The sequence below is a fragment of the Brassica oleracea genome, chromosome C9 (assembly GCF_000695525.1).
Source record: "Brassica oleracea var. oleracea cultivar TO1000 chromosome C9, BOL, whole genome shotgun sequence".
In the NCBI taxonomy this organism is placed as follows: domain Eukaryota; kingdom Viridiplantae; phylum Streptophyta; class Magnoliopsida; order Brassicales; family Brassicaceae; genus Brassica; species Brassica oleracea.
This window is the reverse complement of record NC_027756.1, coordinates 37,473,844-37,487,257: the sequence shown is the minus strand read 5'-3', so window position 1 is coordinate 37,487,257 and position 13,414 is coordinate 37,473,844. Positions and strand designations below refer to the sequence as shown.

General features: G+C 34.9%; 1 protein-coding gene and 1 long non-coding RNA gene across 7 annotated transcripts; one reads left to right on the top strand and one right to left on the bottom strand.

The window, feature by feature from the left end:
* The first annotated feature begins 3,182 nt into the window (after positions 1-3,182).
* On the top strand, positions 3,183-8,621 carry LOC106315501. Of its 6 annotated transcripts, none has more exons than XR_001264627.1 (4): positions 3,183-3,527; positions 5,295-5,440; positions 5,532-6,209; positions 6,316-8,621. It is a non-coding gene; the product is annotated as an uncharacterized LOC106315501 (long non-coding RNA). The 6 variants fall into 6 exon arrangements; XR_001264626.1 differs by having other exon boundaries at positions 5,295-5,742; positions 5,962-6,209; XR_001264624.1 differs by having other exon boundaries at positions 5,295-5,742; positions 5,915-6,209.
* A 457-nt stretch (positions 8,622-9,078) lies between these two features.
* Positions 9,079-11,568, bottom strand: LOC106318832 (thiamine thiazole synthase, chloroplastic-like). The gene is made up of 3 exons (XM_013756970.1): positions 11,111-11,568; positions 9,543-10,031; positions 9,079-9,438 (listed from the first exon to the last, which is right to left on the bottom strand). Exons 1-3 carry the CDS (start codon positions 11,516-11,518, stop codon positions 9,277-9,279), a joined length of 1,059 nt encoding a protein of 352 aa, XP_013612424.1. The 5' UTR covers positions 11,519-11,568; the 3' UTR covers positions 9,079-9,276.
* Positions 11,569-13,414: the final 1,846 nt, after the last annotated feature.

Sequence of the window (13,414 nt, the reverse complement as noted above, 5' to 3'; positions counted from 1 at the left end):
AGTCAACTCATTAAAACCATTAATCCATTATTTTAAATGAGTTATGGATTGATCCAAACCATCAACTAAATGGATTAGGTTTATCCATTAACCATTAACTAAATGGTTCATATGGTTATGGATTGGTTTGAGTTGGATTGTCCATTTTGACACCTCTAATTACATGTATTAATTTATAGAAAACTACAATAGCTTAAAAAGTTATTATATGCCTAACTAATTTTTACTTATCAAATATATATGTATTACTGACTTTTGAAAAATCAATGCAAGAATGGTTCAAAAGAAGAATCCTAAATAGCTTCAGAAAGATTCATATATATTTTAATTTTTGTTATTTAAAAAAATAAATAAGCTATTAATAAAAACTAAAATATAAATATTGATAATTGTAGTTATTACATAATAATTTTAATTCATTAACGATATAAACGTAATTGACCATCGTAAGAATTAACGTGATCACCACACATAAAAATTTATTTTTCAAATAATATTATAAAAATATATAGATGTCATCTACTCTTTGTTTTGTTTTAACAAATAATATTAATAATTGAAATTAACAAGAAAACAAATAAGGATCGGATGGGTTGTGATTAGTTTTCTTATCGACTATAGAGATTTAAAAGTAAAACTATGAAGTTGATTGTTTGTGGTTTTTGCTTTAGTTTTTGGTTTTAGTTTTTGTTTTTATAAAAACCATTTGAGTTGCCAATCAAGATTTTCAATAAATAGATTTCCTAAAATTTAGGGAAACTAGTTTTTGAAAAGATTAACCAATTTATGAAGAAAAACCAAAAACCAACTTTTGTGAGCTTATGAAGAAAAACGAATTTTGATTTTTTTTTTGTAGAAACTACTACATTATAATTAATTAATAATTAATAAATAATATTTTCATAAAAATTAAAATTATCATAAAATATTTTGTACATTAGATATCATTTAAACAATAATGTGAAATATTTTAATTTATGTTTCATATCTGTAAATAAATTTATATATTTTATAAATAATATTATTTAATTTTAAAACTTAGTTATTAGTTTCTATAAATAAAAAAAATTGAATTATTTTAATAATTATTAGTCACATTAAAAATTACAAAAAATTATAAAAACATAATATGTTTTATCAATAAAATATATTGTATAATCCTGAATTATAAAAATAGCCATTCAACTTTAAGAAAATATAAATAATTTATATAAGAAAATTTATAATTAGTTTCAAAATTTTATGTATTTTATTTTTGTATCATTTATAATATTTATATAAGAAAAACTATTTCTATTCAAGTTTTAAAAATTAAAATTAATTTATATAAGAAAAATTTATAAGTAATTTCAAAATTTAATATTTTTATTTTTTTGTAATTTTATATATATATTATGATTTATATTTTACTATAATATATTTTTTATAAAAATATAATAATTAAAATATGTTATTGTATTTTATTTTAAAATAATAATCACAGCATTTTGATAAATTTCAATTGTAAAATCTAAATATTTATTTCTATTTTATTATATTATTTTAAAGTAATGTATTAGTTAATTTTTGAAATTTTTTAAAAAGTACAGCAAATCCAAAAACCAAAATCTAAATCTAAAAACCAAAAACCAAAAACCAAAAGCTGAAAACCAAAAACCAAAATCTAAAAACCAAAAGCTAAAATCTAAAAATCAAAAACTAAAACTAAAAACTATTGAAACAATCATCACCTATGTCTAGGACTCTAGGGAAATTGATTTATTTTTTACAGTGTAGCAAACATTACATCATCGTATAATTTTTAACTCTATTACATATAATTATCAATGACTTGTAACATATATGATATTGATGAACAACTTCACGAATAATGATTTAATGATAACTCTCTCCGAAACATTTGGATTGATGGACATTTATGCATGTACATTTTTTAATAGAGAAGCTCTCTCTCCGCAGCAGACGACGAAAACATGACTTTTATTAGTGTGATTTATTACGATCCATTGGATATACATGTTTAAGAACTATTAAATAGTTTTTATTTCTTTGAAAGGGAAAATCTCCTTAATTAGTTTCTCTATAAATTACCCTTCTTTGGCAGGAAAAAATAGGAAGGAGATTTTCCATATATTTTGTTCAAAAAAATAAATATATTTTCCATATTCTATAGTATCTATCTAGGCTTTCCATAATTCGAAGTTAATTAGTAATATAAAAACATCTGCGTCTCTCGGTTGAATCTACTTTTCATAATACAGATTTTCATAAGATACAAGAAGACTAGTTCATAGACTTCAAAAGGGAGGATGGTGAGCTTGTGGTTAGTAGCGGTTATAGGCGCCTTGGTCTGTGTACTAATCATGATTTGTTTCGCAAGTTATGTATGTTATATAAACTATAAGGATATAGCCGATAGCCGATGATTCATAATCGTGATTGTAAGTTATTCAAAGATGTTTAATATAATAATATTTCTCTTAAGCAGTTTAGTGTTGTTGGCTTATTGTATGGTAGTTTATATCAATTTTTCTCGTCAATAGTTACTACTATATAATTGATTTGTTCACAACGAAAAGAGAAAAATATCTCTTGGGAAGAACAATAGAAAACCATTAAAGTGTTGCCCTTAGTTTTTTTTTTCTTAAACGACGAGTGATCTTTGTTTTATAGTCGTCATCATCTTTTGAATACGTCGAAAGACGACACTTTAGAGCATCTCCAACCACACTCTATAATTTACTGCAAAGTGGAGTGAAAAATGGTTTGATGAACAAACAAAAAATTCATTATTCCATAAATGGAGTAATCACTTTTTTGTTTGTTCATCACTTCATTTTCTACTCTATTTTGCAGTAAATTATACAGTGGAGTTGGAGAGTTGGAGATGCTCTTAACTCGTAATATGAATCTTCAAAAAGAAGAAAATCAAAATTAATTTAGGTGTAAACCAAACCAAACCGACTTAGATACAAAAGAAAAAAAAAATCTAAAATCAGTTTTACAAACCAAACCGATTCAAACAGAAAAAGCATTCAATGGGTACGTCTAAGAACATCATTATCTATGGTTTCTTATGATGGAGTTCTTAGAGGAATATAAGAAAATGTTTCTTAGATACTAACAAACGCAAACTCTTTTGTGTAGTACAGTAGTAGTAGTAGTCTCTGGAACTCGTTTGACCAAACGATCCCAGCTCATATCCACCGTCAAAACAAAACACTGCTTCTCCAAAGACCATCCAACCAAAAGAAAAATGTAAAAGAAAAGAATCAATCTTTTGAGAGGCAGTTTTCTTTCTTCTCCAATCTTGTTTCCTTGTTGGTTCGGTGTAGAGAGAAACCCTGTGTTTGTAATTGTTTGTTTCTCTGTTATTCCAGGGGAAAGTTTTCATTTTTATTAGTTTGGGGGTTGGATTGAAAAACTTTTATAAATGTGGGGAGCTGCCGCATAACCAGCAGATTCTTATTACCAGCAGACTCGTCCTGAGTGCACCGATGTCCCCAATACCGCCAGACAAGATCAAAGTATGCTCTCCTCCTTTCCCTTAATACTTGGAATCATTTCTCTGTTTTGTCCAAAAATCAGTTTCAATATCAGATTGTTTTGATTCTTCTTTATCATGAAGAAGAGAACATCATTAGTTATGAATGCAAATGATGCCATGTTTATGTCTTTCTTCTTCTGATGGGTGATTAAAACGATAATGATTATTGATCTTGCTGCTCTCTTTTTAATTAAAGTTGATATTCTCATGGTTGGTGTTTAGAGAAAAAGCAGATTTATTTGTAGATTTTGTTTGCCACTATGACGGTCCGGTTTATATATGTGGGAGATGGATTATGTGTTCACTGTTTTGATCTGATCAAGCAAGATAAGATAAGCATTACTCGTTTTTTTTGTTTGGTAAAACAGCAATGTTGTTTTAGTAGTGATCTTTGCTTAGTATCATCCCATCACATGGATTCTGTTAATAGAATGGCAGAGATAGAGGTGTCAACTGGGCGGGCTGACCATGGGCTAGCCCAATCCAATTCATTTTGGACGGACTATGGACGTGTCCAATTAATAAATGGTTCAACTAGACAAAAGACCAATTGGTACATGGTCCAATTGGGCGAAGACCAAATGGACAATGGGTGTCCATGGACTTCCTAAAACACAATTTCATGAGTTTAACAAAAAAAAACATAGCTTTACAATTTAACCCGAAAAAACAGTTTTATCGTTAAAATAAAAAATTAACGATTTTGATGGAAAACGTAATTTCACTATTTTGACGGAAAAAATGTATTTCATAAATTTGGCAGGAAAATGCAATTTCTCGGTTTTGGCGAGAAACATAATTTCTCGGTTTTAGCGGGAAAACATAATTTCTCGGTCTTGGTGGGAAAACACAGTTTTTCGGATTTTAGCGGGAAAACACAATTTCTCGGTTTTAGCGGGAAAACGAAATTTTTCGGTTTTGGCGAGAAAACACAATTTCTCGGTTTTGGCGGAAAAACGCAATTTCTCGGTTTTGGAAGGAAAATGCAATTTCTCGGTTTTGGCTGAAAACACAATTTCTCGGTTTTGGTGGGAAAACGTAATTTTTCGGTTTTGGCGGAAAGACGCAATTTTCGGTTTTGGCTGGAAAACACAATTTCTCGGTTTCGGCGGGAAAACACAATTTCTCGGTTTCAGTGGAAAAGCGTAATTTCTCGGTTTTGGCGAAAAAACGCAATTTTTGGTTTTGGCGGGGAAACGTAATTTCTGGTTTTGGCGGAAAAACGCAATTTTTCGGTTTTGGTGGGAAAACACAATTTCTCGGATTTGGCGGGAAAACACAATTTCTCGGTTCAATTTCTCGGTTTTGGTGGGAAAACGCAATTTCTCGGTTTTATCGGGAAAACGCAATTTTCGGTTTTGGCGGAAAAACACAATTTTTCGGTTTTGGCGGAAAAATGAAATTTCTCGATTTTGAGAGGAAAACATAGTTTTGCAGTTTTGACAAGAAAAAAATACTTTTATAATTTTGGAAAGTAAACATAATTTCAAAATTTTAGAAATAAAATCTAAATTAATAATTAAAATTGGGTGTCCTGCCCATTTGGACATGGTCTCTATTGGTTTTGGACATTTGTTTGGACCATTGTCCAATATGAACCATCCATTACTGCCCAAAACTGAAATGGTCCAACTGGTCATGCCCAATTGGGCCATGGACGGACCATTTGACAGCTCTAGGCAGAGAGTCTATGTTGCTGACGAGTATCTACCTATCTTTCTCATGTTTATGTTTTGTTGCATTGCAGCCTGGTGAGTGTCAGAAAATGGCAGGCTGCCTTTTACGCGCAGAAAGGTTTCCTCGGTATTGGCAAGAGTCCAAGTCGAATGAATCCAACGAGGGGTAAGTCTTTTACGATTGGATAGACAACGATGTTGGTTGGGTATTGCCAAGGTAAAGCTTTATTAGATTTTCAGATATAAATCCTTTTCTCAAGCAGGTTGATTCTTAGGGTTTTTGATCTGTGTGGTTTGCTTCTGAGCAGGAATGAGTGATCTTCGTTCACCTATGATTATGCTTTTTGGTGTTTTGAACGGTTGATGGGCCGATTGGAATTTGTTGTCTTCTTATATGTATGTATTGACTCTCTCGAGGTAACTTGAGGAGCACGGGAAGGTCAGTTGGAGTTGAAGCACAGCTTACTCATTTGGCTACAATCACTCAAATCATTGACCCCAAAGTTCACTATCTCTTAGGTAAATCTATTTAGCATCATTGACTCACACCCTAATACGTTGAGCTTATAGAGAGATCTTGAAATGCATAAGAACTTCTATCTCTTTGCTATTCGGATGATAATGGTTCAATTCCGAAGAGACTTCTCCTTCTGTACCTATGGGAGCTAACAGTTTTGTTCCATAAACTCAGAAACGTCGTATTTTGGACCGCACGCTAAGATTGGGTTTTCTGAGCAGATGACGTGGGCATTATTAGAGTATGAGCCTGATATGTATTCTCTGTACGAGGAGCCTCATTTCGAAGGGAAGAAAATGGAAGGCTCATCCAAGGGTAAACCTAAGTCGATAACATGAAGAACGGTGGGAAAAGCAGTGCACAAGGTCCTACTTTGCCTATATAGGTTTTCTTAGTGGCTAGTGTTTTTTCGAAAGACGAGTGTTCTAAGCTTATGACCGAAGCTTGAGGACTAGATGATGTTGTTAAGGTAATGACCAGATATCTCAATAGTGTTTTTGTTTCTTTAACACAAGTTTCTACTGGGAAACTCTTTTGGGTTTGTGTTTTAATAGTCCAGCGTTTTGTTATTGCAGGCGAAGAAATAGGATTGGAGAAGATTCATGAGTAGTGTTTTTGTTTTGTTATTTTTTACATATTTGATAGCTAGCAAAATTTGGTGGCAAAAAAGCTACTCGTCAGTGATTTACATTCCTTGGGAGACAAGCATTCTTTAATGCCTCATACGCTACTGATTTCTGCCCAATATCTTGCTTGAACACAGCCTACAAGGTGATTTCAAAGCTGATTGCGAACAGACTTAAAGAAGTTCTTCCCCATGTGATATCTCAAGCTCAATCAGCTTTCATGCCGGGGAGACTTTTGGCTAAAAACGTTCTCTTAGCCACTGATTTAGTAAAAGGGTACAACACCAACAGCTTGGATGCTCGAGGTATGCTAAAAGTCGATCTTAGTAAGGCCTTTGACTCTATTAGATGAGACTTTATCTTGGGTATTCTCAGAGCTATTTCGATACCTGAGGCTGTTATCACTTGGATTTCACAATGCATCTCAACAGCTTCCTTATCAGTTTCTGTAAATGGTGCGAGTGGTGCTTTCTTTAACAGCACAAAGGGCATAAGACAAGGCGATCCGATGTCACCGTACCTATTTGTTCTTGTGATGGAAGGTCTGTTTCGGCTTCTCAGATCACGTTACGACTTGGGTTCCATCGGCTATCATCCTGGAACATCTGATCTTAAAATCTCTCACCTGATGTAATGATATATTTTTATGGTACCAGTGACTCTTCATGGCATCACTGAATGCCTACGACTTCGCTTCGTGGTCTGGCCTCAGAATGAACCGCACCAAAACGGAGATATTCACCTCGGATTTGAAACTTAGTGAGACCACTGCAGTTGCAGCGTACGGCTTCCCTACAGGTACTCTTCCTGTCAGATATCTAGGCCTGCCTCTGATGAGCAGGAAGCTTCGTGTATCAGAATAAGAGCCCCTCATGATAAAGATCCAGTCTCGTTTTAGTTTCTGGGGAGTAAAGGCATTATTTTTTGATGGTAGGCTACAACTAATTGCAACAATCATATATGGGACTTTAAAATTTTGGATGTCCACTTTTATTCTCCCAAAGGGATGTATCAAGAGGATTGAGGCTTTATGTTCGAGATTATTGTGGTCTGGAACTACAGATATAACAGGGAAAGCTAAAGTTGCATGGATCACGGTCTGTCTACCGAAAAAAGAAGGAGGGCTTGGACTGAGAAACATGTCCACTGGAACAGGGTGCTGTGTTTACATTCCATTTGGCTCCTGTTCTCAGAAAGTGAATCGCTTTGGGCGCAATGGCACAGACATCACCAATCCAACGTGAGAAGCTTTTGGGCTGTCGAAGAAGCATCTATGGACTCATGGGTCTGGAAACAACTTCTCAAGCTGCGACAAGAAGGTATAAAATTTATCAAGCCGATTCTCGCTAGTGGACGCAGAATCAGCTTCTGGTACGATGTTTGGACCCCATTTGGGCAGCTCATTCATTTCCAAGGACAGTGTGGACCCTACCAGCTTCGGGTCCCAATAAATGGTCTGGTGGCAGATGCGTGCTCCCTTACGGCTTGGTCGCTGCCTCCTCCTAGATCCGACAAGACGGTTGAGCTCCATATCTTCTTAACCTCCATCCAATGTCCGGCTTACTCAACAGTTGCAGACACTTATGAGTGGACAACCTCTACTAAGCTAGATGCAAAATTCAGTGCCTTAAATAATTGGCAAGATATGCACCTCCCAGCTCCTGTCCAACCAGTGGCGGAGACTATCTGGTTTAAAGGAGCAATACCAAGGAACAGCTTTAATATGTGGATAGCAAGCTTGAACAGATTTCTAACCAGAGCAAGACTAGCAGGGTGGGGCCTTCAAATAAATACAGCTTGATATCTCTGTTCTGCCTTTACAGAAACCAGGGATCACCTCTTTCTCTCTTGCGCTTATAGCATGGAGGTGTGGCGACTCTCTATCGGCAGGTTAAACCCACCGAACTCTCTGTTCAGAACTTGGGCTGAGATCCTATCTTGGATTAGAGGTACCTCAGTCGCAGCGCCTTCTCTCCTGCAGAAGCTAGCTGCCCAATGTATCATTTATCACCTCTGGAAGCAACAAAACAATGTGCTACACAATCACATTGTTCTACCACCTACCACCATATTCAGGACCGTTGATAAGGAGATGCACAACACAATTACAGCAAGGAGGGAGAGGAAGCACTTCCTCAACCTTATGGTCAAATGAATGCGATGAACTACGTTTTATCTCATATTCAACTTTGTTACATCTTTGTTTTTTTCTACTTTTTTGCCAAAGTGTAACAAAACCTAGATCTACATTTCTCGTAAATCTTTTTTCATTTATACGATATTTACCTTTTAGCAAAAAAAAAATAAAGATGAAATATTTTTTTTTATCTTCCTCAACTGTTTTTTTTTTGTACTAAGCCAATCTTACATCCTTGGAAGTCACTGAAAGAATATGGTCTGGTTCTTAGGAGGAGGAACAAAAGTTCAGGTTAACGAGTAAACATTTTCGTTCCTTCAAACTGCTTTGCCTATAAATAAATATCCAGCCCACAACCAATCTTTAACCACGTTATCTTATTTCCCCCAGCTCAAAAACGTTTTCATGATAACCAAACAGAGAGGCAGCAACGCACCGCTTGGTTTTTTAGATTGGTTATGTAGATTGGTCAGAGGCTCGTCTGACACGTAGTCTTTCTTTGGGATATACTAGTCTTGAGCAACAAATAGTCAGATAAAATAAAGGTGAACGAGATCGAAACTAATAAAGCCAGATCAGAGAAGAACACACATTACACGAATGAAGAAGATAACTAACGCAATTTTACACTGAAGAACGTTTTCATTCAGAAGAAACAAAAGACAGAGAAAGTTCATTACATAACACCTAAACTCCTCCTTTATTGCAACTCCTTCCACATCAGAAAGGATCAAGTGAAATTTTTCTTCCATTAAAAAAAAAAACATTTGTCCTTAAGCATCTACGGTTTCAGCTGAATCAGCAGCAGCTAAGACCAGCTCAGGGCTTAGGTTTCCTACATAGGATCCATCCAAAACATTAGGCTGTCCCAAAGCTTTCAGAGCAAGATGTGCCGCCTTCTGTCCTGATATCATCATAGCTCCGAATGTTGGTCCCTGCCATCACAACTCATTCACTCAGAACATGATCTTAAAAAAAAAACTGTGGTTATATTACATCATATATTGATCAAGGAAAATAAAAATACAAAAAAACTCACCATTCTTGGTGCGCCATCGATCTCTGCGACTTCCATACCGGTCACGATCATACCGGGAACAACCTCCCTAGTCAATCTCACAATCGCGTCTTCAGCTGTGTTCATGTCAAGAGCCTTCATTCCAGGAACATGATCGATCAACCCAATGCTCTTCAACCTCTTCACACCGGTGGCTCCAAAAGGACCATCGTGACCACACGAGCTGACGACAATCTTGGCCTCCATGACGTTTGGGTCCATGCAAGACTGTGTGTCGTGGTTCATCGACACAAGAGCCCAGTTTGTCACCACACCACCCACTCTGTTTCCTTTCACAATCAGATCCTCGGCTGCGACCGCGTTGAAGAGCTTCACGTTGGGACGAGCCAAGAGCTTGCTCATGATGGTTGATGTGAAGAGAGCAGCGTGCTTGATCACGACGTAGTTATCTTGCTCATCGTAGGGTACACCAATCTCGTCAAGGAACAAGTGAGCTGGTTTGCGCACAATCTGCCAAACACGAATATACAACAATCTCAGCCTACTAATACTGATCATTCATGATTTTTTCCATGAACACAGACAGACTAGACTCATGGCTGCATCTTAGATTTATGAAGTAAGAAATATTTTTAGATTGTTGCTCAAAAATATTACAAAAAAAGAAGAAAAATTGTTGCTCAAAAAAGAAAAATATTTTTAGATTTATCTTAAAACTAGGTTAAGATCCACGCCTTGCGCGGGATGAACATTATATATAAAAATAATTTTATATATTATATGTCATTATATATTCTGAAATAATAAATATATATTGAATAATTAAAAGTCATTAACTATTACATATATAATTAAACCATGGATCACAAAATTTGAATGTGAGATTTTTAACAGTTTTAATCATTTATAGTCATTTTTAAAAATTCAAAAATAACATATAAAAAAATCTAAATTTTTATTATATGGTTATCGTGGTTTTTTAATTTATTTTAATAGTTTAAAATTAAAAAATATGATAGAAAATACACTTATTTTTATTAAATCTTTATTATTCAAAATCATTAATTGTCATATATATACTTTAGCCGGATTAGACAATTCTGTAATTTTTATTTAAGGAAATTATAAAGAACATTAATAATGAATTTATGGTTAGTTTAATAAAAAAACTTATTATATAATTAGATGAACCAATATCTAATGATTCTAAAAATCATTCTAAGAAGTTGTAATGCTTCTCAAATAATATATTGGAGATTTTTTTTTTTTTTGACAATTTGGAAGCATGTGATTTATGTGTAATAAGTTTTTTTTTAGGAGCCAAAACAAATGTTTCTTCCTGCTGTGTCTAGAACAGGTTTTACAAAGTTTCAGATCCAGAAAAAAAAACAAATTTTGTTTTTATCTAAGTTGGTTAACCATAGTCCTGATTTGACATTAACATCCTCCAAGCTGCGAATTAATAGTCACTGTAATTCAGTATTAGGGCTAGTTCATACATACAAATTAATCTAAATACTCAAGGAAAATATAACTAGGTCTTAATAGAGAGAGACAGAGAGAGATGTTATTATATAAACGTGTTATACCATGGCGGAGAAAAGCTGACCACCGAGCCACGCGCCACCACCGGGACTAACAGATTGTTCGATGATCGCAACCTGAACGTTAGGGTTCTTACTGATCTCATAAGCGCATGATAATCCCGCGGAACCAGCACCAACGACGACAACATCTGTCTCAGCGTAAGTGATCATATCCGTCATGTACCTCCTCGTCATCTCGCGAGACACGATCGATTCCTTGATAGGAGCGAACGTGAAGGCATTAAGATCGTAACCGGCGGTACTGGCGCGAACGGAGACGGCAGAAACCGAACGTGGTTTCAGACCAACGGAGACAGGAGCGGCGGAGATGGATGAGCCATGGAAAGAGGAGTCGAAAAGCCTCTGTGGCTTGGTGGAAGAGATGGAGATAGTAGAAGTCATGGCCGCCATTTGAGAGAGAGAGAACGATTAGGTTTTTGAGAGATGATGATGATGGTGAAGTGAAACTGTGGTGGTTATTTAAATTAGAAGAAGAAATATCTGGAGAGTGATGGCCACGTCAGAGATAAGGAATGAAGGGTCGTCGAGGTTTTGTAATCAAATTCAGTTTATATGGTAATAAAAATATCTCTAAGGTTTTGTCTGGACGTATCTCTAACCATTTGCAGTGAATGTGTGGTGACACGACCACAAGAAAGTGAAATATCTTTGTCCTATAGAGATGGACTTGGACAGTTCATTGTTTTGGTGTCCAAATAGAAAAAAAACAATTATTGTTGTGAGTAAGAGAAAGAGGAAATTAATTAATTTTATTCTTCCAAAGGTCACGATATAATATATAGGGATATAGGGATTCAGAATCCTCTAGAACATGGGTTTATGGGTCTAATGGACATCAACATAATAGTTCATAACACTCACTCTTCATTGGATGTACTTTAAAAAATATTTCTTAAAGCGCATAAGATGATACTTCATTAAAAACCTTACCAGGAAAATCCAATGGAAAACACCGTGGTGAAGAAAAAAAGAGTGCATCGCGCATCTACTCCCCCTGATGAGAAAATAACTTGATATATCTGATAGAACACAATCCAATGTGATGGAGTAACTTCTTCGTCTTGGGGTTGGACCGGTTTACTTCTCTTGGCAGATTTGACACTTCTCACTAAAACTTGAATATCTTGGTAACCATAGGATAAATTACTTCAAACCACTTGGAAATCGAAGCTAACATCCATGTATAACTTTAGGCACCGATCTGGCTCTGTTAAGATGGAAATATCGAGCGGTATTTTGAATATCATATGATATTAGGTATTCTGAGACAGCTTGTATATGTCCCACGAAAACAGCCATATCTCGAGTTCTATCATGGAGAATGACTTGATTCAAATTGGAGATGAAAATAGATTCAAAGATCTTTCTCCGGACACCAATTTCATATTTTAATTCCATCTATAAGGTCTTCTTTGATTCAAAAAATTTTGACCTTCGTTTTTGTCTAGCGAATGAAATGTGTCCATACCTTGATTCTTGTTCAAGTATGATTGATCTTTGATCATTATGTAGATTGATAGATCTTCATCACTTAAGTGTTAACATTTCTCTTTAGGTATCTATCATTTACGTCTTCTTTGTTGCCTCGTTAAAACCTTGACATGGAAAACCCAATGGGACAAAAACCATGATAAGGAAAAAGAGTACAACAACGAACATCATCATATTTCTCCCCCTGGAAGCATCATCTTAGAGAGATGTTTTCTCATCATATATATCTTCCTTTTAAGAATTGATATAAGCATATCCTTAGTAATAAACTCGTTTGATTGTCAGATAATCTCGTTTGGGTGGGTCACTTTCGTTTGAGATTCGGTGTGCTTGGAGAATCCTTATGTGTGCTAAGGAAGTTATCTCACCAATTTAAGGTATGAAATCGAGTTTTTTCCAGATCTGTTCGTCCAGACGACTTCCCAGGTAAGTCATCTAGCTGTAGACGACTTACCTGGAAGTCGTCTGGTCAATGCAGAGGTTATTTTTGCAATTGACTTTGAAATTTATTTTCTGAGACGACTGAAATATATGTCGTCTGCTTTTGTTTGGTTACAAAAAAATCTCCAAAGAACCTAGACGACTTACATGTAAGTCGTCATAGGTTAGTTTTGCATTTGACTGGATTTTGTCAGAATTTTGACTTTCCTGGACGACTTATTTTTCAGTCGTCTGGTGAAAAATTAAAATATTAATATTTTATTAAAATCCTACGACTTACATGTCTTTGTAGGTTAGTTTTGCCATTGAAAAAAAAAACTTCAATATTTAATTATACCCAGACAACTTACAATT

Excerpts from the sequence above, each read along its gene's own strand:
- LOC106318832 (XM_013756970.1), bottom strand. The coding sequence starts at position 11,518 with ATGGCGGCCATGACTTCTACTATCTCCATCTCTTCCACCAAGCCACAG. Across the intron at positions 10,032-11,110 it reads GTCAGCTTTTCTCCGCCATG|ATTGTGCGCAAACCAGCTCA; the intron begins GTATAACACGTT and ends CGTGTTTGGCAG. Across the intron at positions 9,439-9,542 it reads TCGATGGCGCACCAAGAATG|GGACCAACATTCGGAGCTAT; the intron begins GTGAGTTTTTTT and ends TTGTGATGGCAG.